At 40.1% G+C, this 27616-nt stretch overlaps 1 protein-coding gene across 1 annotated transcript in view; it reads left to right on the forward strand.

Moving 5' to 3' along the window:
• trpc7b (transient receptor potential cation channel, subfamily C, member 7b) overlaps window positions 1-27616 on the forward strand; it is a 124187-nt gene that overhangs the window by 83343 nt on the left and 13228 nt on the right. Inside the window, exon 7 of the mRNA XM_082176922.1 lies at window positions 11881-12145. Coding sequence (XP_082033048.1) covers window positions 11881-12145 — 265 coding nt within the window. The remainder of the gene's footprint in view (window positions 1-11880; window positions 12146-27616) is intronic.

Below are 27616 nucleotides of genomic sequence, written 5' to 3' on the forward strand. Positions count from 1 at the left end.
ACCAGGCCCAGATGCTTCGTGACATGCACGAGGGCAGGACGGACCCAGGGCTCGTTGATGAGCTGCGCGCCGCCACCGACCTCGCTCTCCGAGCGACGAAGGTGACCGCGCGCTCCCTGGGTTTGGTGATGTCCACAGCTGTGGTCCAGGAGAGACATCTCTGGCTGAACTTGGTTGATATGTGTGAGCCCGAGCGGACTCGTCTGCTTGACGCTCCCATATCCCAGGCCGGCCTTTTCGGCGGTGCGGTCGAGGATTTTGCCCAACAGTTCTCGACCGCCCAGAAGCAGACTGAGGCTATCAAGCACATTCTGCCCCGACGCTCCGCTGCTCAGCCGTCGGCACAGAATCCTCAGCCTGCTCGCCGCCGAGGGCGCCCTCCCGCGGCTGCCCCTCCCGCACGGCCCCAGCAGCAACCTTCACCCGGGCCGCGTTGTGGAGGGAGCCGCAGGCAGGCGCCACAGCCCTCTCCAGCCCCGCCGCCCGCTAAACGCCAGGCCAAGCGGCGCTCCTGAGACGGGCTGCTCAGGGTTGGCTTCAATTCTGTCCCAGGAGCTGGTAGCAGGGCCACTCCTTCCCCCGGTGGAGGGCCGGGGGAGAATCTTTTGTTCTCCACTCCCCGCTGCTCGTCCAACGACGAGCAGTACTCTGATGTGGTTGAAGACAGAATTGAATTCCCCAATCCTGAGCCGACAGAGTCCGAGGGCCGCAGTGCGCGCCACCCTCGGGTCCCGCCACTGCCGCCCTCCTCTGTCCCAGAGGTGCGGGATGACAGCACGCGCCGCCCACGGGCCACGCTCCTCTCATCCCCCTCTGTCGCCAGACCCCTGCCAGAGCACGCCCCCGTGGGACGCGCGCCCTCCCCTGGCCTCCTCTGGCAGGACGCGGTTAATGACCGTGCCCCCGCACAGGGCCGCTATGCCACCCTCGCCGGTGCCGGTCATTCCGCCTCGCTGCCCCACCGACGGTACGTCTGTGGTTCGTATGACCCCGCTGGTGCACTTTCTGGAGGCCTGGCTAGAGCTTCCCAGACTGTCCCGCTGGGTCGCGAGAACCATCAGGCTCGGCTACGCGATTCAGTTCGCGAGATCTCCTCCCCGCTTCAGGGGAGTCCGCTTCACTATGGTCGGTGGCAATGCCCCTGTCATGAGAGCGGAGGTCGCCACCCTACTGGCGAAGGGTGCGATCGAGATTGTCCCTCCAGCCGAAATGAAGTCCGGCTTCTACAGCCCTTACTTCATTGTACCCAAGAAGTCCGGTGGGTTACGGCCAATCCTCGACCTGCGCGTCTTGAACCGCTCCCTTCACAGGCTGCCGTTCAAGATGCTAACGGCCAAACACATCCTCCAGTGTGTGCGGCCGCAGGATTGGTTTGCAGCGATCGACCTGAAGGACGCCTACTTCCATGTCTCCATTTTACCTCGACACAGACCGTTTCTACGGTTTGCTTTCGAGGGACGGGCATACCAGTACGCGGTTCTCCCTTTCGGGCTAGCCCTGTCTCCTCGCGTCTTTACGAAGGTCGTCGAGGCAGCCCTTGTTCCCCTCCGGGAACACGGGGTTCGCATCCTGAACTATCTCGACGACTGGCTGATCCTAGCTCACTCTCGAGACCAGGTTTGCGAACACAGGGACCTAGTGCTCCGGCACCTAGTTCGTCTGGGCCTTCGGGTCAACTGGGAGAAGAGCAAACTCTGCCCCGTGCAGAGGATCTCTTTTCTCGGTATGGAGATCGACTCGGTCGCCATGTGCGCGCAGCTTACGAGCGAGCGCGCGCAGTCACTGCTGACTTGTCTTCGTCAGTTCGAGGGCAAGAGTGCGGTTCCACTGAAACTTTTTCAGAGGCTCCTGGGGCATATGGCATCCGCAGCCGCAGTAACGCCGCTGGGATTGCTTCATATGAGACCGCTTCAGCTTTGGCTTCGCGATCGAGTCCCGAGGTGGGCATGGCAACACGGCACGCTCCGAGTCCCAGTGACTCCAGCCTGCCGTCAGACCTTCACCCCGTGGGCGAACCTCAATTTTCTACGGGCCGGAGTGCCCTTAGAACGAGTTTCCCGGCATGTTGTTGTGTCAACAGATGCCTCCAACACGGGCTGGGGCGCCATGTGCAATGGTCATGCTGCCGCGGGCTTCTGGACAGGACCCCAGCGCCTTTGGCATGTCAATTGCCTCGAGTTGCTGGCTGTACGTCTCGCCCTGCACCGCTTCCATGCGCTGCTCAGGGGCCAGCACGTACTAGTCCGATCAGACAATACCGCAACAGTAGCGTACATCAACCACCAGGGTGGTCTACGCTCCCGCCGTATGTCGCAACTCGCTCGCCACCTCCTCATATGGAGTCAGAAGCATCTGAGGTCGCTTCGAGCCATTTATATCCCGGGACACCTGAACCAGGCGGCCGACGAGCTGTCTCGAGTTCGGCCTCTCGCTGGAGAATGGCGACTCCATCCCCGGACGGCCCAGCTGATTTGGGATCAGTTCGGCGACGCACAGGTAGACCTGTTTGCCTCCCACGACTCGTCCCATTGCGACCTGTTTTACTCCCTGACCGAGGGCACGCTCGGCACGGATGCACTGGCGCACAGCTGGCCGCGGGGCCTACGCAAGTATGCGTTTCCCCCAGTGAGCCTTCTTGCGCAGACCTTGCGCAAGATCAGGGAGGACGAGGAGCAGGTCATTTTGGTTGCCCCGTATTGGCCCAACCGGACCTGGTTCTCCGAACTAGTACTCCTCGCGACAGCACCTCCCTGGCCAATTCCTCTGAGGAAGGACCTCCTTTCTCAGGGACGGGGCACCTTATGGCACCCTCGTCCCGATCTTTGGAACCTCCATGTGTGGCTCCTGGACGGGACGAGGCAGGTTTGAGTACCCTACCACCTGCGGTGGTGGCTACCATCACTTCCGCTAGAGCATCGTCCACGAGACATGCCTATGCGTTGAAGTGGAACCTCTTCGTCAACTGGTGTTCTTCTAAACATCAAGAACCCACGAAATGCCCGATCAGTGTCGTGCTTTCCTTCCTGCAAGAAGGGTTGGAGCGAAGGCTGTCTCCCTCCACCCTGAAAGTGTATGTTGCCGCCATTGCCGCACATCACGAAGCAGTTGATGGTAAGTCTCTGGGAAGGCACGACCTGATCGTCAGGTTCCTGAGGGGAGCGAGGAGACTAAATCCTCCTCGTCCTCCCTTCGTACCCTCTTGGGACCTCTCAGTGGTTCTAACTGCCCTGCAGAGTGCTCCATTTGAGCCTTTACAGTCAGTGGAGCTTAAGTTCCTGTCAATGAAGACAGCGCTCCTGGTTGCATTGGCCTCCATCAAGAGGGTAGGGGACCTGCAGGCATTTTCGGTTGACGAAGCGTGCCTGGAATTCGGGCCGGCTAACTCTCACGTGATCCTGAGACCCCGGCTTGGATACGTGCCCAAGGTTCCTACCACACCCTTTCGAGACCAGGTAGTGAACCTGCAAGCGCTGCCCTTGGAGGAGGCAGACCCAGCCTTGGCACTGCTCTGTCCAGTACGCGCCCTCCGTGCTTACGTAGACAGAACGCGGTGTTTCAGGACCTCAGACCAGCTCTTTGTCTGTCATGGTGGGAAGCTGAAGGGAAAGGCTCTCTCAAAGCAAAGGTTATCCCACTGGATAGTGGATACCATTGCTTTGGCATACCAGCAGCAAGGTCGTCCGTGCCCCCTTGGTGTGAAAGCCCACTCCACACGTAGTGTGGCTTCCTCTTGGGCTCTAGCGCATGGCGCCTCGCTAACAGACATTTGTAGAGCTGCAGGCTGGGCGACACCCAACACATTCGCGAGATTCTATAATCTCCGAGTAGAGCCAGTTTCTTCTCATGTACTCGCTTCAACCAGCCGGTGCTAGATTCTGCTCAGGTGTCTTCGCTTGCTCGCCATTCCTCTCCACGGACGGGATACGTGCGATATTTCTCTCAGGTGAGTCTGATAAGCTCTGAGTTTCCTCCAGCACTGGTTACGTCAACGCCTGAGTTATGCCAATCTGCCATAACGCAGCTTTTGCGCTTGACTAGGTGCCTCCATGTGCATGGTTCCCCCTCTGGGCGACCCCCACATGTGTATTCCGCTGTAAGTCTCCTTGTGAGCGTGTGTCTTTCCCTTGGCAAGCCACCCTTGCCACCCCTGGGGTTTAAAATTCCACCTGCGGCTGGACACCCCAGTGATCTTCCATATGCAGCCCTCTGGGCCATATGTGTATTCTAAGTCCCCCCCATCATTGGCTGGGCATAATTGCATATTTCTCTCTGGAGATGTGCTTCCCAGTGTACCTTGGTATCCCTGTGTTAAGTAGGACTCCTTCGTTCGTGCTAGTCTCACAACAGGGAGCTCAGACTTACGCAGGGCACTGGTAGACAGCCGAGGTGGCGTGATTAGACTGGAACCCCAATCGTCGTCATCCGACGTAACTCGGAGTGACCACGAAAGGGAACGTCTCGGTTACGGATGTAACCCTCGTTCCCTGAGTGGGAACGGAGACGTTACGTCTTCCTGCCACTTCCGCTGTACCGCTGAAAAACGCCTGGGGCTAGTCTCGGCTCCTCAGCGAAGACATATCTGCATTGTGCCAGCGTACTTCCTTATATACCCCCTGCGGCGGGCGGAGTTACGCTATGCAAATTCCGCAGACCCATGGCATTTCATTGCCATTGGCTCGTTTTATATACTCGAAGGTGATAGGCTTCTAAGCGAAACCCCAATCGTCGTCATCCGACGTAACGTCTCCGTTCCCACTCAGGGAACGAGGGTTACATCCGTAACCGAGACGATCTTTTATGATCTGAGCGTATGGTTCATGTTTTCTGCCTGTAGAAAGTGTAGATCTTTTATGATCTGAGCGTATGGTTCATGTTTTCTGCCTGTAGAAAGCGTAGATCTTTTATGATCTGAGCGTATGGTTCATGTTTTCTGCCTGTAGAAAGTGTAGATCTTTTATGATCTGAGCGTATGGTTCATGTTTTCTGCCTGTAGAAGTGTAGATCTTTTATGATCTGAGCGTATGGTTCATGTTTTCTGCCTGTAGAAAGTGTAGATCTTTTATGATCTGAGCGTATGGTTCATGTTTTCTGCCTGTAGAAGCGTAGATCTTTTATGATCTGAGCGTATGGTTCATGCTATCTGCCTGTAGAAGTGTAGATCTTTTATGATCTGAGCGTATGGTTCATGTTTTCTGCCTGTAGAAGCGTAGATCTTTTATGATCTGAGCGTATGGTTCATGTTTTCTGCCTGTAGAAAGTGTAGATCTTTTATGATCTGAGCGTATGGTTCATGTTTTCTGCCTGTAGAAAGCGTAGATCTTTTATGATCTGAGCGTATGGTTCATGTTTTCTGCCTGTAGAAGCGTAGATCTTTTATGATCTGAGCGTATGGTTCATGTTTTCTGCCTGTAGAAAGTGTAGATCTTTTATGATCTGAGCGTATGGTTCATGTTTTCTGCCTGTAGAAGCGTAGATCTTTTATGATCTGAGCGTATGGTTCATGTTTTCTGCCTGTAGAAGTGTAGATCTTTTATGATCTGAGCGTATGGTTCATGTTTTCTGCCTGTAGAAAGCGTAGATCTTTTATGATCTGAGCGTATGGTTCATGTTTTCTGCCTGTAGAAAGTGTAGATCTTTTATGATCTGAGCGTATGGTTCATGTTTTCTGCCTGTAGAAAGCGTAGATCTTTTATGATCTGAGCGTATGGTTCATGTTTTCTGCCTGTAGAAAGTGTAGATCTTTTATGATCTGAGCGTATGGTTCATGTTTTCTGCCTGTAGAAGTGTAGATCTTTTATGATCTGAGCGTATGGTTCATGTTTTCTGCCTGTAGAAAGTGTAGATCTTTTATGATCTGAGCGTATGGTTCATGTTTTCTGCCTGTAGAAGCATAGATCTTTTATGATCTGAGCGTATGGTTCATGCTATCTGCCTGTAGAAGTGTAGATCTTTTATGATCTGAGCGTATGGTTCATGTTTTCTGCCTGTAGAAGCGTAGATCTTTTATGATCTGAGCGTATGGTTCATGTTTTCTGCCTGTAGAAAGTGTAGATCTTTTATGATCTGAGCGTATGGTTCATGTTTTCTGCCTGTAGAAAGTGTAGATCTTTTATGATCTGAGCGTATGGTTCATGTTTTCTGCCTGTAGAAGCGTAGATCTTTTATGATCTGAGCGTATGGTTCATGCTATCTGCCTGTAGAAGTGTAGATCTTTTATGATCTGAGCGTATGGTTCATGTTTTCTGCCTGTAGAAGCGTAGATCTTTTATGATCTGAGCGTATGGTTCATGTTTTCTGCCTGTAGAAAGTGTAGATCTTTTATGATCTGAGCGTATGGTTCATGTTTTCTGCCTGTAGAAGCGTAGATCTTTTATGATCTGAGCGTATGGTTCATGTTTTCTGCCTGTAGAAAGTGTAGATCTTTTATGATCTGAGCGTATGGTTCATGTTTTCTGCCTGTAGAAAGTGTAGATCTTTTATGATCTGAGCGTATGGTTCATGTTTTCTGCCTGTAGAAAGCGTAGATCTTTTATGATCTGAGCGTATGGTTCATGTTTTCTGCCTGTAGAAGCGTAGATCTTTTATGATCTGAGCGTATGGTTCATGTTTTCTGCCTGTAGAAAGCGTAGATCTTTTATGATCTGAGCGTATGGTTCATGTTTTCTGCCTGTAGAAGCGTAGATCTTTTATGATCTGAGCGTATGGTTCATGTTTTCTGCCTGTAGAAGTGTAGATCTTTTATGATCTGAGCGTATGGTTCATGTTTTCTGCCTGTAGAAGCGTAGATCTTTTATGATCTGAGCGTATGGTTCATGTTTTCTGCCTGTAGAAAGCGTAGATCTTTTATGATCTGAGCGTATGGTTCATGTTTTCTGCCTGTAGAAGCGTAGATCTTTTATGATCTGAGCGTATGGTTCATGTTTTCTGCCTGTAGAAGCGTAGATCTTTTATGATCTGAGCGTATGGTTCATGTTTTCTGCCTGTAGAAGTGTAGATCTTTTATGATCTGAGCGTATGGTTCATGTTTTCTGCCTGTAGAAAGCGTAGATCTTTTATGATCTGAGCGTATGGTTCATGTTTTCTGCCTGTAGAAGCGTAGATCTTTTATGATCTGAGCGTATGGTTCATGTTTTCTGCCTGTAGAAGTGTAGATCTTTTATGATCTGAGCGTATGGTTCAGGTTTTCTGCCTGTAGAAAGCGTAGATCTTTTATGATCTGAGCGTATGGTTCATGTTTTCTGCCTGTAGAAAGCGTAGATCTTTTATGATCTGAGCGTATGGTTCATGTTTTCTGCCTGTAGAAGCGTAGATCTTTTATGATCTGAGCGTATGGTTCATGTTTTCTGCCTGTAGAAGTGTAGATCTTTTATGATCTGAGCGTATGGTTCATGTTTTCTGCCTGTAGAAAGTGTAGATCTTTTATGATCTGAGCGTATGGTTCATGTTTTCTGCCTGTAGAAAGCGTAGATCTTTTATGATCTGAGCGTATGGTTCATGTTTTCTGCCTGTAGAAAGCGTAGATCTTTTATGATCTGAGCGTATGGTTCATGTTTTCTGCCTGTAGAAGCGTAGATCTTTTATGATCTGAGCGTATGGTTCATGTTTTCTGCCTGTAGAAGTGTAGATCTTTTATGATCTGAGCGTATGGTTCATGTTTTCTGCCTGTAGAAGCGTAGATCTTTTATGATCTGAGCGTATGGTTCATGTTTTCTGCCTGTAGAAGCGTAGATCTTTTATGATCTGAGCGTATGGTTCATGTTTTCTGCCTGTAGAAGCGTAGATCTTTTATGATCTGAGCGTATGGTTCATGTTTTCTGCCTGTAGAAGCGTAGATCTTTTATGATCTGAGCGTATGGTTCATGTTTTCTGCCTGTAGAAGCGTAGATCTTTTATGATCTGAGCGTATGGTTCAGGTTTTCTGCCTGTAGAAGCGTAGATCTTTTATGATCTGAGCGTATGGTTCAGGTTTTCTGCCTGTAGAAGCGTAGATCTTTTATGATCTGAGCGTATGGTTCATGTTTTCTGCCTGTAGAAAGCGTAGATCTTTTATGATCTGAGCGTATGGTTCATGTTTTCTGCCTGTAGAAAGCGTAGATCTTTTATGATCTGAGCGTATGGTTCATGTTTTCTGCCTGTAGAAAGTGATCTTTTATGATCTGAGCGTATGGTTCATGTTTTCTGCCTGTAGAAAGTGTAGATCTTTTATGATCTGAGCGTATGGTTCATGTTTTCTGCCTGTAGAAGTGTAGATCTTTTATGATCTGAGCGTATGGTTCATGTTTTCTGCCTGTAGAAAGTGTAGATCTTTTATGATCTGAGCGTATGGTTCATGTTTTCTGCCTGTAGAAAGTGTAGATCTTTTATGATCTGAGCGTATGGTTCATGTTTTCTGCCTGTAGAAAGCGTAGATCTTTTATGATCTGAGCGTATGGTTCATGTTTTCTGCCTGTAGAAGCGTAGATCTTTTATGATCTGAGCGTATGGTTCATGTTTTCTGCCTGTAGAAGTGTAGATCTTTTATGATCTGAGCGTATGGTTCATGTTTTCTGCCTGTAGAAGCGTAGATCTTTTATGATCTGAGCGTATGGTTCATGTTTTCTGCCTGTAGAAGCGTAGATCTTTTATGATCTGAGCGTATGGTTCATGTTTTCTGCCTGTAGAAGCGTAGATCTTTTATGATCTGAGCGTATGGTTCATGTTTTCTGCCTGTAGAAAGTGTAGATCTTTTATGATCTGAGCGTATGGTTCATGTTTTCTGCCTGTAGAAGCGTAGATCTTTTATGATCTGAGCGTATGGTTCATGTTTTCTGCCTGTAGAAAGCGTAGATCTTTTATGATCTGAGCGTATGGTTCATGTTTTCTGCCTGTAGAAATTGATCTTTTATGATCTGAGCGTATGATTCATGTTTTCTGCCTGTAGAAAGTGATCTTTTATGATCTGAGCGTATGGTTCATGTTTTCTGCCTGTAGAAAGTGATCTTTTATGATCTGAGCGTATGGTTCATGTTTTCTGCCTGTAGAAGTGTAGATCTTTTATGATCTGAGCGTATGGTTCATGTTTTCTGCCTGTAGAAGCGTAGATCTTTTATGATCTGAGCGTATGGTTCATGTTTTCTGCCTGTAGAAAGTGATCTTTTATGATCTGAGCGTATGATTCATGTTTTCTGCCTGTAGAAAGTGATCTTTTATGATCTGAGCGTATGATTCATGTTTTCTGCCTGTAGAAAGTGATCTTTTATGATCTGAGCGTATGGTTCATGTTTTCTGCCTGTAGAAGTGTAGATCTTTTATGATCTGAGCGTATGGTTCATGTTTTCTGCCTGTAGAAGAGAGCGCAGGTGTTTCCGGCTGAATCATTAATGAAGAGTCTGATGTAGAACTGTAGGAGCGTTAGCATCATTAGCTCAGTGGAAATCTGTGGTTCACGCGGCCGGTCTGACCTTACGCTTCCCGTCTCCAACACTTCTGACACTCATGCTGTATTTTTAGCTGTGTATTACTTCTGAGCACTAATAGATTGGTCCTGCCTTAATTTTCTATGTAATTTTTATGTAATTTTTATGCCTTAATTCATAAATTCTGGCAAATTAACTAAAATCAATATCAAACATGTTCTTTTTTTTATTTTATTTTTTCTGGACTTGAATATATTGTAGGCAGTATTAAATTACTAATATTTTATGGCTAATTAAGTAATATTCAAGTATTAAATTACTTAATAATTAGCCATAAAATATTAGTAATTTAATACTGCCTACTATATATTCAAGTCCAAAAAAAAAACAACTAAAAAACATGTTTGATATTGATTTTAGTTCATTTGCCAGAATTTATGGAAGGTCAAGTGTAGTTATTGTTAACTATTACAAATATTTAAAATAATTGTTTATTGAAAAATGCTGAAATAAAACAAAATATAAATATTAGATGAAAAGCTTTTATTATTTTAGTATTATTGATAAAACTATTATATTTTTATTAGTATATTAGTACATTTTGTATTTATTTTTATATTTTACATTATTTTTGTGTTAATTGAATTTTTTGTCATTTTTAGAACTTTTTTTAAATATGCACTTATGTTTTTTTTATTAATTTTTATTAAAATTGTTATTATTTTAAACTAAATTAAAATGAGATACGTTGCATTGTTCAACTAACAGAAATAAGACAAGTAAAATTGCTAAAACGACAACTAAAATAAATGCAATTTAAAGCTAAATATCAAATTTAAGAAAAAAAGTCAAACATGACAAAAGCGCATAACAAAATTTCTAAAGCTAAAATGAAATGAGAAAAGATCAAACAAAAGCTAATTAATATTAATACATTAATTAATATTAATAAATACTATAATAGTATACATGCAATCCTAAAATAACACTGAACTTGTACAGTATAGTTTTGGAAAAAGTAAAATATTCCCTGTATACAGAATACGGTAAAACTTTACATGACATGAACTAATAATGAACTGCACTTATACAGCATTTATTAATCTTTGTGAATGTTAATTGCAACATTTACTAATACTTTATTAACATCTTGTTAACATTAGTTAATGCACTGTGAACTAATATAATGTGATGCTAGAGCTGATATCTGATATCAGTGCTGCTCTCTGCTGGTGTGAAAGTGATATCGCAGCCTCTGAAGTCATACAATGTATATATTAATATATACACTACCGGTCAAAAGTTTTAGATCGGGAAGATTTGTAATGTTTTTAAAAGAAGTCTATTCTGCTCACCAAGGCTGCATTTATTTGATTAAAAATACAAACAAAAACAGTCATATTGTGAAATATTATTACAATTTAAAACAGCTGTTTTCTATGTGAATATACAGTAAAGTGTAATTTATTCCTGTGATCAAAGCTGAATTTTCAGCATCATTACTCCAGTCTTCAGTGTCACATGATCCTTCAGAAATCATTCTAATATGATGATTTGATGATCAAGAAACATTTATGATTATTATGAGTGTTGAAAACATTTTTATTTCATGATGCTTTGATGAATAGAAAGTTCAAAAGAACAGCATTTATCTGAAATCTAAAGCTTTTGTAACATTAAACACTATCGTTCAAAAGTTTTGGGTCAGTAAGAATTTTTATTTTATTTTTTGGGGAAAAAAATAAAATAAATCAATACTTTTATTCATCAAGGATGAGTTAAACTGATCAAAAATTACAGTTAGAAAATATTAGAAAATATTCTATTTTAAATAAAGAATTTTGGAAAAATAATGTACACAACTGTTTTCAACATTGAAAATAATAATTAATATTTTTTCATCAAATCATCATTAGAATGATTTGTGAAGGATCATGTGACACTGAAGACTGGAGTAATGATGCTGAAAATTCAGCTTTGATCACAGGAATAAATTACAGTTTAAAATATATTAAAATAGAAAACATTCATTTTAAATTGTCATAATATTTCACAATAATACTGTTTTTATTTTATTTTTATTATTATTGTTTTTTATCAAATAAATGCAGCCTTGGTGAGCAGAATAGACTTCTTTTAAAAACATAAAAAATCTTCCCGATCTAAAACTTTTGACCAGTAGTGTATATATAAAGAGGAAGTGTGCTGAGGAAATCTTTGAAATAGCTTTACTGCTGAGTGTGTGTGTGTGTGTGTGTGTGTGTGTGTGTGTGTTTGATCTTCATTGTGTTCACTGAGAATCCCTGAACAAAGTCTTCATTAGCATTATCCACCTTTGACTTCTGATTCTCTTTGAGTGAAACATGACGTTAGTTTAGCATTTCATGAAATCTGAATGATGTACCAGTGTTTCTGTGTGTGTGTGTGTGTGTGTGTGTGTGTGTGTGTGTGTGTGTGTGTGTGTGTGTGTGTGTGTCTGTTGCAGCGAGGAACAGGTGGAAGCCGTCGGATCCTCAGATCATCTCCGAGGGCCTGTACGCCATCGCTGTGGTCCTGAGCTTCTCTCGCATCGCTTACATTCTCCCGGCCAACGAGAGCTTCGGGCCGCTCCAGATCTCCCTGGGCCGAACCGTCAAGGACATCTTCAAGTTCATGGTCATCTTCATCATGGTCTTCGTGGCGTTCATGATCGGCATGTTCAACCTGTACTCGTATTACCTGGGGGCCAAATATAACCCGGCCTTCACCACGTGAGTGACACACACACACACACACACACACACACACACACACACACACACACACACACACACATTCTGAAGAAAATGAAAGGGGCTATATGTAAGAATTTTCATGTATTAATAATACATTTTTTATGGCCAATGTGTGAACAGCTTGTAATGAAACTTATAAAACAAGACCTTCCTCGGTTGTCTAAAGCCTACACTGCACATGCTACAGTAAAACATCCCTTATCATGCATAACAAAAGAAGAAATATTTATTTACATTATACATTTTTTGCTGAAATTATTATTACTGTGACCTGCAATTGGCTGACAATATGTAAAATTATTAATGTGGCACGATTAATTATTTAAAGGCCCTTTCTGGCCTCTAGTCAATACTTTTATCCATTAAAACTCATCTTTGATCACCAAAATAACATATTTAAAGTTTTTCCTTGAAAAAAAATTCTTCATGCCTTAAAATATCTTGAATGTAACTCGACACCTTTGCCTCATTTAGTATGCACGGTTCTATGAATATGCAAATGAGCCCCGCCTCCACTCACTCACTCAGCTCAGAGATCCACTGGTTGACGATCACACGTTGATCTGATTGGTTACAAGGTAGTTTGTGACGTCAGAAACACCAGCGATTTCAAACCATAAACATAAAACATATTACAAACACCACATAGACAACATTAAAAACTTGACTTTCACCACAGGGGGACTTTAATTAATATTACTTAAACATATTACTTTTACTTATAATAATATGACACATATTTTACATTGCACATGCAACACATTATTTCTGAAATTAATTATCATTTCTGTGACCTGCAGTTGGCCAACAACATATACAATTATTAATGTGGCACAGTTTTGAATTTACATTACGTATACTTATAATTACATTTATACAGTAATTATAATTATAAGACACAGATTTTAAAATTGCACATGCAACACAGAAAAAAATATTTATCGGATGTTTATTTGGTAACACTTTACTTAAAGCCTTCATATATAATGCATTATAAAAGTATTTTTAATGCATTAATTATTCCTTGTAATGCACCTTATTGTTATGAAGCATCAGAGTCTGGGGGGATCCATTCGCAGCGTGATTTATTAATAAGAGTAGTCAAACAGGCAAAGATCAGAACCAGCAGTGAAGACAAGGCTTAATCGTAGTACAAAACCAGGCAGAAGATCAGGGCAGGCAGCAAACAATCAAAGTCAGAGATCCAAGCAGAGGTAACGTAGGCAGGCAGCAGACAGGGAGAAATCCAGAAACGGGCAAGGGCAAAAATACAAACAGGCAGTCACAGGAATAAACGCTCAGTAGAGTTCACAACAGTAAAAACAAGACTTCGCCGTGAGGGTGAGAATGTGTGAGACATAAATAGTCCATAGAATGAGGATCAGGTGTGACTGTAATCAGGAACAGTGCAGGTGAATAATGCAGTGCAGGTGTATGAAGTAATCAGTCCAGGTAGATGCAGGATGGGAAATGTAGTGTTGGTCAAGTTACTTGGAAAAAGTAATTAGTTACTGATTACTGATTACTTCTCCAAGAAAGTAATCCAGTTACTTTACTGATTACTTATTTTCAAAAGTAATTAGTTACTTTACTAGTTACTTTACTAGTTACTTTTCAAAAACATGATGCACGAAATGAATAAGCTATGTAAAGCCATAGACCTTTCTGCTTAATTCTATTCTTTCTGCATATTCCATCATCTAAAATTTAATCAAATTAAACATTCTTTTTTAAAACTTGTTTTATTAGTTTCAGTATTTTAACATTATGCACATTGCATCAATGACTCACTCATTAAGATGGTCGCCTGCCGCCTCCTACTGGCGGTTTATAAATATTATTTCTATGCACAAATAATATTTCTTATTTGTATATTCAAAAAATATTTTAAATAATCTCATTACATTATTTAATGCAGTTTATTTGATTGGTAACAGCCCTTTAGCATGTTATTATTCTATTGTAATTTATTGATCAAATTTAAGAATTTTAAATGAAAGATGAAGCAAACGATTAGGGAAAAATGCCCTTTATAAAGGTTAAAATATCATAAATATGCCGATTTATATATGTTAAAGCTGACTGAACTGATGAGAATACTGATTCGGAATAAATGATATTTACAACACACACAAAAAAAAACTAAAAAAAAATCCTGTTCTAACAAGTGTTTTTACTCAGACAAGTGAATGACCGACCGAAGGACAAATGCAAAGCCCTGGTATATTTTTCTAATTATTATTCATTTATTTACCCATAAACCTGTCTTTAGGAAGCCATAAGTTACAGTGGCAAGAATAACTTTGTGAAACCTTTGGGGGTGGTGGACAGGGTTTAAATTAAGACAGGAGTTTGCCTTAATGCATTTCTTTTCTTTTATTCCACAGCTGATGTGTGCAGTTTTTTATTGCTTGCATTAAAATATTTTTCTCTTGTTTTGTTTTTTAATTGCAGTCTTTTTCTTCTGCCATTCATGCTTATCAGCTCCATGCAATCTTAAGCTTTTCTTGGTTCAGCTGCACACAGTCTGAAAAGGTTTTTTTTGGCAGTTTGCTAAAATAAAAGACCCATTTCTAAGAGCTGTTGTCTTTTCTACCTTGGGAAATAATGTTAAACGAACAACTTAAAAAGGCATGACAAATCATGACATAAAGACTGACATCACTCACAACGTACCAATGCATTATCCCTCATGAACAAATATAACGTGTTTGCACGTTCATACCAGTTTACCATTACGACATCATTCATGAATAAACATGACGTCTGAACACGGACAAACGGTGCGTGTTGACGCGTCAAAATTCACGCGTTTCGTTTAAAGACTTTTGAACGCGATCGCTTGCCATAGTGTTTACCACTGACTTCGCGGCGCTCATGTCATTTGTCACTCAAGAGTCACGGCTCACTTCGCGAGACAGTCTCGCAGTGTAACGCAGTAACGCAGCCTGCTTACAGGAAAGTAACAGTAATCTAATTACTGCTTTTGCAATTGTAATCCCTTACTTTACTCGTTACTTGAAAAAAGTAATCAGATTACAGTAACGCGTTACTTCTAACGCGTTACTGCCCATCACTGTCTGTGAGTAAATATGATAGTCTTATGTGGAGTGTGCCCTCTGGTGGCTCTCAAGGGCACTCCAGCTGGTGACCGTTACACTTATAATGCATTGCATGATCTCATGAATAAATGTAACCACAGTTTTAATACATTATAATAGTTATGTTACACCTTTAGAAAGTATAATGCAGTACTACTGTAAAACACATTCAGATGTAACAAGAAATCTGCAATTATTATAATAATGCATTGTAATTATTATTAAATTTTTTTACAATTATTTTTGAAAAGATATAATGTATTATAACGTACCTTATGAGTATCTTTACAATGCATTATACATAAAGGCTTTAAGTAAAGTGTAACAATTTATTTCAATTAAACATGACATTATTTAATATTATTGTTAGCTGTAATTGGCCAACAATATGTACATTATTCATGTGTCTGAATGGAAAAGTATTGTGCATAAATCAATAAAAAACACATTTTTATAATTGCTGAAAGTCATTAGCATAACTGTGACCTGTAATCGTACATCATTATTTTCAGTTATTAACGTGACATTAGTAAATGATTAGAACTGATTAATAGTCTTTATAATTTGAGTTTCAGAAGCCAGTAATTCACCACATGAAACACTGCGTTCGACACAAACCATGTTTATTATTATTATATACATAATTGATCATCACAGCAAGTCAAACTGTCCTCAAATCTTGTGTATTTGTGTTCATGCTTTTGAAGGAACTACAGTAGGCCTACCTGTCCATGTCGACAAGCTTCTGTTAAGTGATAGATAGCTTTGCACCATATCGCCATAGAATTTGATTGGACACTTGACCTTTGACATCAACAACAAAAGATATGTGAGGTGTTTTCTCCGTAACTGTAGACAATTATCCTCCTTATTCCTGACGATCTGACTGTGTGTTGAATTATGGGAGGCACTTCCGGTTTGGGGAACTTCCATTCAAAAAGGCTGAAACGAATCATTTCAAATCATGAGGTTTCCCTACAAATAAAGCAGACCCGTCAGTCTGACTGGATGAGCTGTCAAATTTCCTTCATGATTTATTTTCAGACATGATTGTTATTTTAACGTGTTATAACAAGAATATCTACGGCAAGAACTCTTTTCAGTCGCTGCTTTCTTTTCCTCGTGATTATTTTCTTCTTTCCCTTTGCGATCCGCTGGAAAAGTATGAAAAAGGACAACATATGCTGCACATTTGTGCTCTGTTCTCCCGGATTTAATTTACAATATATTCCTTTAATAATTCACTGGAATGCACAAAGAATCTCTCGTTATTCTCCTCAAATCCTCATGTCTCTTTCCAGGTTTGTTTTCACAGGTAAATGCAATTCATAATCGGTCAAATTGACGGAAATCACTTTGAAATAGCATCACGTAATGCTGAAGTTAATGAACATTTTTGATTAAGGCAAGTTAAGTTACATAATATATATTACTACAGTGATTAACCAAAGACTCGCGCTCTTGGGTTTATTTGATCTGTTGAAATACCTTGTTGATGCTTTTACACTTTTAAATGTCCTTTTAATGTTCGATGGTTGAAGTGTGAGTAGATTAATATGGAAGCTTGTTTCCGCCACAGAATAAAACATTTTAAAAGATAATTGCGACTTTTTATCTCACAATTGCGAGTTTACATCTCGCAATTCTGACTTTATTTCTCAGAATTGCGAGGTATAAAGTCAGAATTGTGAGATATAAAGTCAGAATTGCGAGATATAAACTTGCAATTATGTGTTATAAAGTCAGAATTGCGTGATATAAAGTCAGAATTGCAAGATATAGTCAGAATTGCAAGATATAAAGTCATAAAGACTTTATATCACGCAATTCTGACTTTATAACACATAATTGCGAGTTTATATCTCGCAATTCTGACATATTTTCTCAGAATTGTGAGATATAAACTCACAATTGTGAGATATAAAGTCCAATTCTAAGGAGAAAAAAAAGACGGATTTTTTTTTTTTTACCTCCGAATAGTTTATATCTCACAATTCTGACTTTATAACACGCAATTGCGACTTTATATCATGCAATTCTGACTTTATATCTCCCAATTGCGTGTTATAAAGTCATAATTGCGTGATATAAAGTCGCAATTGCGAGAAAAAAAGAATTCTGACTTTATAAGACGCAATTGCGACTTTATTTCACGCAATTCTGACTTTATATCTCGCAATTCTGACTTTATATCTCGCAATTCTGACTTTATATCTCGCAATTCTGACTTTATATCTCGCAATTCTGACTTTATAACACGCAATTGCGACTTTATTTCACGCAATTCTGACTTTATATCTCGCAATTCTGACTTTATATCTCGCAATTCTGACTTTATATCTCGCAATTGCGACTTTATATCTCGCAATTCTGACTTTATATCACGCAATTCCGACTTTATTTCACGCAATTCTGACTTTATATCTCGCAATTCTGAGAAATAAAATCAGAATTGCGAGATGTAAACTCGCAATTGTGAGATAAAAAGTCGCAATTATCTTTTAAAATGTTTTAATCTGTGGTGGAAACAAGCTTCCATAGATTAATATCATCTCATTGTGCACTTTTTAACGTATTGCGTTCACAGAGAGAGCGTTTCACTGATTGTTTACAGCTTAACGGAAGTTACACCCATAATTCGTGCAAAGCGTCATGGGGCGCAGGAATAAGGTGGATAAGGTTTGTTACTCTGGCATTCATTCAGCATTGCTTTTCCAGTTTTGAGAACTCTTGCCTCAAACTTCTGCTAAATCCCTCTGGAGAAACAAACAGACTCAAAGGAGTTAATAGTTGCCATACAGTAAGATATAGAGCTACTGTATAGGCTACAAAAAAAATCATTTGATCTTTGAAGAATTTGTGGAGAAATGTTTACATTCATATTGAGTTTTGAGACTGTTGAATGAAGACTATTATCTGAGCACAATTTGAATGGTTTCTCTTCTGAAATCTTCCTCGGGAGAAACATCAAGCAGAAGGTTTTAATGAAGATCTCCATGCTTTTCTTATTACTATCTCATGGAATGAAAGTGACCGGCGGCATGTTTGGCTTCAGTTTCGATGTGTTTTCTCCGTGTATATGGACAAATAAAGTGTTGGTTGCATTTAATGCATTTAGCTTTTCCCTGCTATTTTGTTGTGTGTTTTTGCACTTCTGCAACAAGGCATTATTAAAGTAAACTCTCTGCTGTTTTGGAGCAGTAAGTGCTGATTTGTATTCTGCACACAGATATGTCAGGCTTATGAGAGAATAGCTCAGCTGTAGTCTTCCTCAAATCGCTCTGTAATTGGTTTTTTTTAAGTTGTGGTCAGCTGGTTCTGAAGGGGATCCCTGCGGTTTCGGCTTCATTTCAAAGCAAACAGAATGAGCCGTTCATCGTTCTCACGGGGGCCGTTCTCCCGCACCGCAACTTTCAGTGTCTTTCATTTAAAATGTCCAAACGCCACATAAAGCGCGCAAAACTGCTCCTAATAATAGACTAGAAAACCTCAAGATCCTAAACCTCCTAAATTTCCTCTGGAGAAATTAGCAAAAGATGTTCAGCTTTTGTCATACAGTGAACAAAATCATTATTTTTGTCTTGAAATTTTGTTATATATTCTTAAACAAGAGTAAGAAAATCAAAATGACGTAAGATATTAGGTCTTATTTTCTGAAAAGAAGATCAAAACTAAGGTTTTTTCTTAAAACAAATAGAAAATGCCTGCCAATTGAGTCAAAAAAATTATATTATTTTCCCTTTGAAGTACTGTAAGATTATTTTTATGACCTTTTGTTTCTTGCTTTAGGCATAATCATTCATAATTTTGATAAAAAAATTTTCAGTCATTTTGGTTCTCAAGTAAATGCATCTAGAATTTAAATGCTTTTACTGAAAAATAAGACATAAATACTAAGCGTCCGTGACTCATTTTTTTAGGGGAGTATGATATTGACATAATTACTTCTCCATATTTTCTGGGATTTTGTCGATAATGATAATTAGACGATATTTTGAAGCTGCATTCTAAAGCACTAATTTATTTACACCACAATTAAAATTGCATAAATGCTATGGTAATATTTTGAATATTGAAATATCAAGTGATAAAAAAATAAAATGATTCTACAAAATATGAAAGTAAAACTATGGGGAAAAAAGCAAGTCACTGTCCTATTAAGTCATTCATTCAAAGCAAGTGAAGCAAGTGACTCTTGAATCATTGACTCGTTCAACAACGCTGATTCATTCAGGAATGAAGCAAGTGACTCTCGAATCATTGGCTCGTTCAACAACGCTGATTCATTCAGGAATGAAGCAAGTGACTCTTGAATCACTGACTCGTTCAACAACGCTGATTCATTCAGGAATGAAGCAAGTGACTCTTGAATCATTGACTCGTTCAACAACGCTGATTCATTCAGGAATGAAGCTCGTGACTCTCGAATCATTGACTCGTTCAACAACGCTGATTCATTCAGGAACGAAACACTGAATCTGTTGCGTCTTTATTTGGGTCTATTTTTGTTGGTGAAAGTGCAAAAATAGACGAATATTTTGTGTCTGAAATGTAACTTGCTATATTACCTTGTTTATTTCAAATTGCAATCATGCTGATATTGAACACAACAAGTTGCTTAGACATTGCTTAACTATTATATAAAAATATAAGGCAAAAACTAATTTTTAGCCCATATATTGAATAGTGGTCATTTTAACCTCATTCTGCTGATCTGCATCATTTGCACTTCGAAGGCCAGTTTTTGTTTTGGACAGTGGACACTGAGTGACAATGTCAGCTTTCACATCGTTACAGAAATCACAATTACGCTCTTATGGTAGAGGAACTCACTGGTGTTGGGCTGTAATGAGGCGTCAGATGGTGGTTTGGCACTGATTGTGATGTGTTGTGTGTGCGCTGTAGGTGGGAGATTAGCATGTCGATTAAACAGCTCACCAGCTAAAGGCCCGTAACGACCCACGGAAACCATGGTTACGCTCCTCCGTGACGCCTCTAAATGCTGGAGGAGTGACGGCGTCCCATCGACGTGTCTCAGCCTGTCAGAAGGCGCTGATTTAATCACAGGGCGTCCTGCTGAGATGGAGATGGTTTAGGACTGTACGAGCCGCAGGGCAGATGTAATCAATGAGCCGTCTCTGAACCATCAGGAGCTCAAGCTTGAGGTGGACACACAACACGTCCAGCTCCACTGGAACAGGGTGACGTGTGACGCCTGACACAGGCCGAGAACCTTCCCCAAAAACACTGTAGATCAAACCTCTCTGGGCTGCAGGACGGGGGTTGTGTTGTTCTTCCCAACACTCCTGCCAGGACACAAAATTAATTAATAAAACTAATAAATTAAGTAATAATAATAATAATTTATATAATATTGTTGTTGAATTCATTAATGCATATATACTGTATATAGATATATATATATATATACTGTATTAATGAATTAATGAAATAATGATAAACAATTATTATTGTTATTAAATTAAATTATAATACAATTTAATAATATATTATTATATTTATATAATATTGTTGTTTAATTCATTAATACATATATACTGTATATATATATATATATATATATATAAACATTAATGAATGAATTAAATGATAAATAATAATAATTATTATTATTATTAAATTAAATTATAATATAATATACAAATATATTTTTATTGTAATAATAAATTATATATGAATTTATTAAATTATTGTTATTTTTTTATTATTATTTGAATATTTTTGTAATTCATGTGATTTTTATATACAGTATATAAAGATAGATAGATAGATAGATAGATAGATAGATAGGATTATTATTATTATTATTATTATCTTTATGAAGTCCAAAAAGTAACCCCATGTTTTCACAAAAAACACAAAAACACAGGCACATAACATTTTATCATATGTAAAATTCATGTGTTTTTTTCTGTTGCTGTTGAGAACTAACCCTTTTATATATTTTCTTTCATTTGTGACTATATAAATGTTCGTGTATATATGCAGACTCCAGTCCAGTGTCAGGTCAGTTCTGTTGAGGTCCATGTAATGCATGTTGTGTATGGCTGTCAGCAGAGGTCAGTGTGGATCTGGATTCTTCTCTCTTGATAAAGTTCACATGGAGAATGTGAAACTCATTAGTCATGAGACAGTCAGACAGCTCTGTGACTCAAATGAACTTAACTAACCTCAGAAACTTCATGTAGAGGTATAAGAATATGTAAATAGGACACTTCAAATATAGCAATATAACGATACAATCAAAAACAGGCATTTTCACAGTTTCTGAAACAATAGAGTGTGGCGCCAACAATGTCAAGGTCATTCAGGGAATGCATGAAATGATCAAATGTATATCTTGAATGAAATGTAAGTCACTTTGGATAAAAGCATCTACCAAATGCAAAAGCACAAATTGTGTTTGATAAAGTCAGACATTCCCCTGACCGCTGGACATTTCATTTACATTTACATTTATGCATTTGCCAGGTGCTTTTATCCAAAGTGATTTCCAGTGCATTAAAGGGATAGTTCACTCAAAAAGGAAAATTGTGTCATCACTTACTCAACCTTGTGTTGTTCTAAACCTGTATGGGTTTCTCTGTTCTGCTGAACACAAAAGAAGATATTTTGAAGAATGTCGGTAACCAAACAGTTGATGGACCACATTGACTTCTATAGTGGGAAAAAAAAATACTATGGAAGTCAATGGGGTCCATCAACTGTTTGGTTACCGACATTCTTCAAAATATCTTCTTTTGTGTTCAACAGAACAGAGAAACCCATACAGGTTTAGAACAACACGAGGTTGAGTAAGTGATGACACAATTTTCATTTTTGAGTGAACTATCCCTTTAAGACTATGGGCCCTATTTTAACAAACTGAAACGCAAGTATCAAACGCGAAACGCAAGTAACTTTGTGGGCGGATCTCGGGCGCTGTTGCTATTATACCGGCGGGATAAATGACTCTTGCGCCCGACGCAAATCTAAAATGAGTTGGTCTGAAGTAGCTTCATTATTCATAGGTGTGGTTTGGGCGTAACGTGAAATCAACCAATCAGAGCATCATCTCACATTCCCTTTAAGAGCAGGCGCGCTTGTTCCATGGCGGTTTGCTATTATAACGGTGGATTTGCCAGACGCACGCCAGGAGCGGTTCACAGCCGAGGAGACCGACGTTCTCGTCAGGGCCGTAAAACACAGAGAAGTGACATTGGGGATGGAGAAACACACCCAAATGAACTTCGGTTAAACAGGCGTATAATAATTTGGGTAAATGTGTAAGCTAGGTTTATGCCTATTTTTTTACATCTTCATGGACACAACAATGATTTCCCTCGTGTAATATTTTTCCTTGTAATAATGTATGGTTTTCTAAAAATGAGAACTGCTGTGTCTGTGTGTAGATGAGATAAGCAAAGTGCACACGCTACATTGATTATGGCCAAGCATGCGCCCTTAAATAGCATATGAATAACATGCGCAACGTGCCACTGACTTTAGACTAGGTTTTTCCTGGTTAGTGGCGGAATTGTTTTCTAATTCTGCAAAATAGCACCAGGGAACGTTTGCGCCGGAACACGCCTCCTCTTTTCGCTGAACCGCCCCCGGGAGCGCAAATGCATTTCTTAGTTTACCGACGTGCGTCTGTGGAGGGAAAAGTCCGCTGTGCGTCGGGTGCAAAATAGGAATGAGACATGCGTTGGTGTACAAACTCAATTGCGCTGGGTGCAAGATAGGGCCATATACGTTTGATCAGTTCATGCATTTTCATACTGTATACATTTTATCAGTACGTGCCGTGGACTTAAATAAGTGCTTAAATACAACATGGAACATGTTAAAGGGGTGGTAGAATATGATTTCACTTTTCTAACTTTAGTTAGTGTGTAACGTTTCTGTTTGATCATAAACAACATCTGCAAAGTTACGACGCTCAAAGTTCAAAGCAAAGCGAGATATTTGCTTTTAAAGAAATCGCTTTTTAAGGACTACAACAAACGGCTGGTAGAGACTACACCACATTCCTCCGGGGTTAGTGACTTCACCAACCCTAGAATTTACATAAACCCCGCCCCCTGAACACGATTTATAGATTATCAAGACAGAATATGCTAATCAATGACTAGAAGATAACTACACATAAGCTACATAAATTCATCAACTAACAATTCAGAAATGCTTCTCGAGTCTCTCCATCATTGTCTGACTCCAGTTTGAACATAAAAGGCTAAAAGTTTTTGAAATTTTCAGTGCATGTGTGTGTGAGTGCAAGCTCTTGAAGCTCCGCCCCCTGTGCCGGGAGCAGCAGCTCATTTGCATTAAAAGGGACAGACACAAAACGGTGTGTTTTTGCTCACCCTCAAGAAGTGACAATTTTAACATGCTATATAAAAATATCTGTGGGGTATTTTGAGCTAAAACTTCACATACACACTCTGGGGACATCAGAGACTTATTTTACATCTTGTGAAAAGGACATTATACCACCACTTTAACTTGCACAACCACTATGACTGATATAGTCGATCCTATTTTTGCTTTCATAATTTGCTGTGAAAAATAAATCTCCCAACATAGATTTTCAAAAGTATATTTCAAAAGTATAGTTGACATTTAGCTAGTTGACGTTTAGCCGTGCTACTGCCGCAAAATGACAGTTTAATCTCGACAGATTCTGCCCTGAATATTTACTTTTAATGATTTAGCTGACTTTTTGAAAACAGAATAGTTTGATTTAAAAAAGCACCACTGACTGCTTGTCTTTGCATGCGCCGTCTGTTTTAGTGGCTTTATCACTACAGGCGTTACACAGATCAATTAATGCAAACGGGCCTCAAAATGTGCTGAAAGTAATTGCACGCCACCATCCCAAATCTTGCGTGTCGTTCTGAGTGTTAGGATGTGTTAGTTTAGTGAATTAAGGCTCAATCAATACTGAGACTAATTTACACAAAGAAGGTTTGCACTAAAAAGAATGAGAATGACAGTCTGAATCCTCAAACATGCTCAAGTATAGCCTGACTGTTCAATGAATTCAACCGAGACAGAGAGAGAGAGAGAGAGAGAGAGAGAGAGAGAGAGAGAGACTTGACTTTAAGATCAAGATATAACATTAAAGATATACAATTTTTAGTAAAAAAATAAATAAAAACTAGAATGAGAGCAATGGATTTAAAAAAACAAACAGAATTTCATTTTTTTCCCCTTTTTTCTAACATTTCTTCTACTATCAAAACTCACTCATGCATAAATTTGGAGACATCCATCAGTGTCAACCTCACAAATAAAATTCTTTATGCCCCATTTACCTCTGAAAACATCCAAGTCATTAACCAACTTGTAATAGCTAAACTCTATATTTATACAGGATTTTATTAACCACTGTAACACTGCAATCACATCAGTTGATCCACCATCATTACATTTTCTTTGAGAGAGAGAGAGAGATGCTGGAGCGGGTCTTTGTTGAAGCAACACTGCAGGGTTTGCACTTTTACACTCCAGAGTTAAAGAACGAGAGTAAACAGGCAGACAGGAATGGACAGAATGAGTGAAAATGTCATGGAACCAGGAGAGAAAAGCCACAACTCTCCCGCTGGCAGGTGGGGTGGGGGGATGGGGTCAGCAGGGAACAGATAAAAGCGTTTAAGAAACTCTTGAAAATGTCACCCCTAAAGCTGTCTGTCAGTCAAGGATTTTGCCGAATTATTTGAAAATACGTACAGTGGAAAAAACGTGTGGGTGAGTGAATATATATAAATGCATACAGCCACACACACACACACACACACACACACACACACACACACACACACACACACACGCACACGCACACGCACACACATATATATACACTCGCTGGCTACTTTATTAGGTCACCTGTTCAACTGCTCATTAATGCAAACATCTAATCAGCCAATCACATGACAGCAACTCACTGCATCCAGGCATGTAGAGACGATCAAGAGGATCTACTGAGTCAAACTGAGCATCAGAACGGGGATTTAAGAGACTCTGAATGTGGCGTGATTGAGTATTTCAGAATCTGCTAATCTTCCGGGATTTTCACACACAAGCGTCTCTAGAGTTTGAATGAGCCGAAAAAGAGAAAATATCCAGTGAGCCGCAGTTCTGAAGGAGAAAATGCCTTGTTGAGGTCAGAGATCAGAGGAGTATGATCAGACTGGTTCAGCTGATAAAGGCAACAGTGACTCAAATAAACACTCGTCTCAGTCGAGGTCTGCAGAAGAGCATCTCTGAACACACAACATGTCGAAGCTCCAGCAGAAGACCAACAGCAAACTGAGGCTGCGATTCACTCGGGCTCACCAACATTAGACGACAGAAGATTGGAGAAACGTCTTCGGCTCTGATGAGTCTTGATTTCTGCTTCTACATTCAGATGGTCGGGTCAGAATTTGGTGTAAACCACATGAAAGCGTGATCATCCAGTCTCGTCTCAGCGGTTCTGGCTCCGGCTGCTGGTGTAATGGTGTGGAGGAATATTTTCTTGGCACACTTTGGGCCCTTTAGTACCAACTGAGCGTCGATTAAACATCTCAGTTTACCTGAACATGTCCATCTCTTTATGACCACAGTGTATCATCTTCTGATCAACTCAAATCATCTCAAAATTGGTTTCTTGATCATGACAGTGAGTTCACTATACTCAAACGGCCTCCACAGTCTCCAGATCTCAGTCCTATAGAGCAGCTTTGGGATGTGTTGGAATAGGAGATTCACATCATGGATGAGCTTGAATGTTTCCAGAACCCTGTTGAATCTGAGCCTTAAAGAATGAAGGCAGTTCTGAAGGCAAAAGCGTCTCCAGCCGGTACTGGTAAGATGTACCTAATAAAGTGGCCAGTGAGTGTATACATTTCTATGAAGTATACAACAAATGAAAAATAATTATCATAAAATATGTGTGTATATATATATATATATATATGTGTGTGTGTGTGTGTGTGTGTGTGTGTGTAGAGCTCTTCAACAATCAGTACAATTGAATGTTGCTCAGTTTAACAGGACAGAAAGAGAAACGGAAATGAAGAGAAATGTTGAAAAAACAAGACATGAAATAATCAACTGTATTAGTAGATTATTGCAATGTATGAATTAGGCAGTTTTTTAAATAATTTTTTTATAGGTCATTTTTCTGGACAGTTATCAAGACCCCGCCCCCCTCATTTGCATACTGGGTCAGAGCCAAAAACCCTGAGGTTCGCTGGTGGTTTGGTTAGGATGAATCGCCAGACCTCGTTAATAAATCGATTCAAAAAAGCATCTGCTAAATGAATTAGATATAAATGTTAAAGACCTGATGAAGCAGAAAACACGAGAGCTATTCCTGTAAAACACAGGAGAATGAAAGTCAGACTGTATATATATGGATGATATTTTAAGAAAGAGAGAAATAGATATAGAGAGGAGAAGGTTTTCTTGCCCAGTCTGTGGGTGCAAAGCAAAGGAAGAGAAACGAACACAAAACTGGAACCTGCTGTGTGTGTGTGTGTGTGTGTGTGTGTGTGTGTGTGTGTGTGTGTGTGTGTGTGTGTGTGTGTGTGTGTGTGTGTGTGTGTGTGTGTGTGTGTGTGTGTGTGTGTGTGTGTTCAAGAAAGGTAGATGACCTAAACATGAGTCAGAAAGAGTCTCTCTGCCTGCCTCTTTAAACAACACTGTGATTATTCTGTGAAACACAAAGGAGAGAAGCAGAGAGAACAGTGCAAAGAAAATATAATGAGGATGAGTGTTGAATGCTTCTGTGTGTGTTTGTGCGATTTTTAGGACAATGCAACTGATTCGTCACTAAGCCACACATAGACTCACATCTGAAGCTAAACAAGTTGAGAAGCTCTTCTGTAGACTTCTGTGAGGTTCATTATAATCCGAAAGCTTTGCCATGCGCCTCCTCCACAGTCAGATGTCTCCGCAGAGGACATGCTGATTGAAATCGAGCTCCCAGTGACAGATTTAATGCACAGATTGGTTTTCACAGTCCACATCACAACACGTTTTCAAATTCATCCTTAATCTTAGTCTTCAATAAGCAGGACAAAAACACTGTTTCTGTGTGGACAGAAGGACAAAACCCAGAGAAAAAGATGCATTTTGAAATGTATCTTGATTCGTCTAGATGTAGCCTTTGTCAGATTTAAGGGCCGTTTGCACAATGGAAAACGAACATTAATTTACACCACAACAGCGTTTTGGGGCCTGAAAACACAAACTTTTGAAAACGGGATTCAAAGTGCACTTTTTTGAAAACTATAGTTATTTTTCTGAGTTTTTATTTTTATTTTTATTTTTTTTATTATGCAATAATAACAAGACAGTA

This window comes from Leuciscus leuciscus (genome assembly GCF_965113295.1).
Source record: "Leuciscus leuciscus genome assembly, chromosome: 8".
NCBI lineage: Eukaryota > Metazoa > Chordata > Actinopteri > Cypriniformes > Leuciscidae > Leuciscus > Leuciscus leuciscus.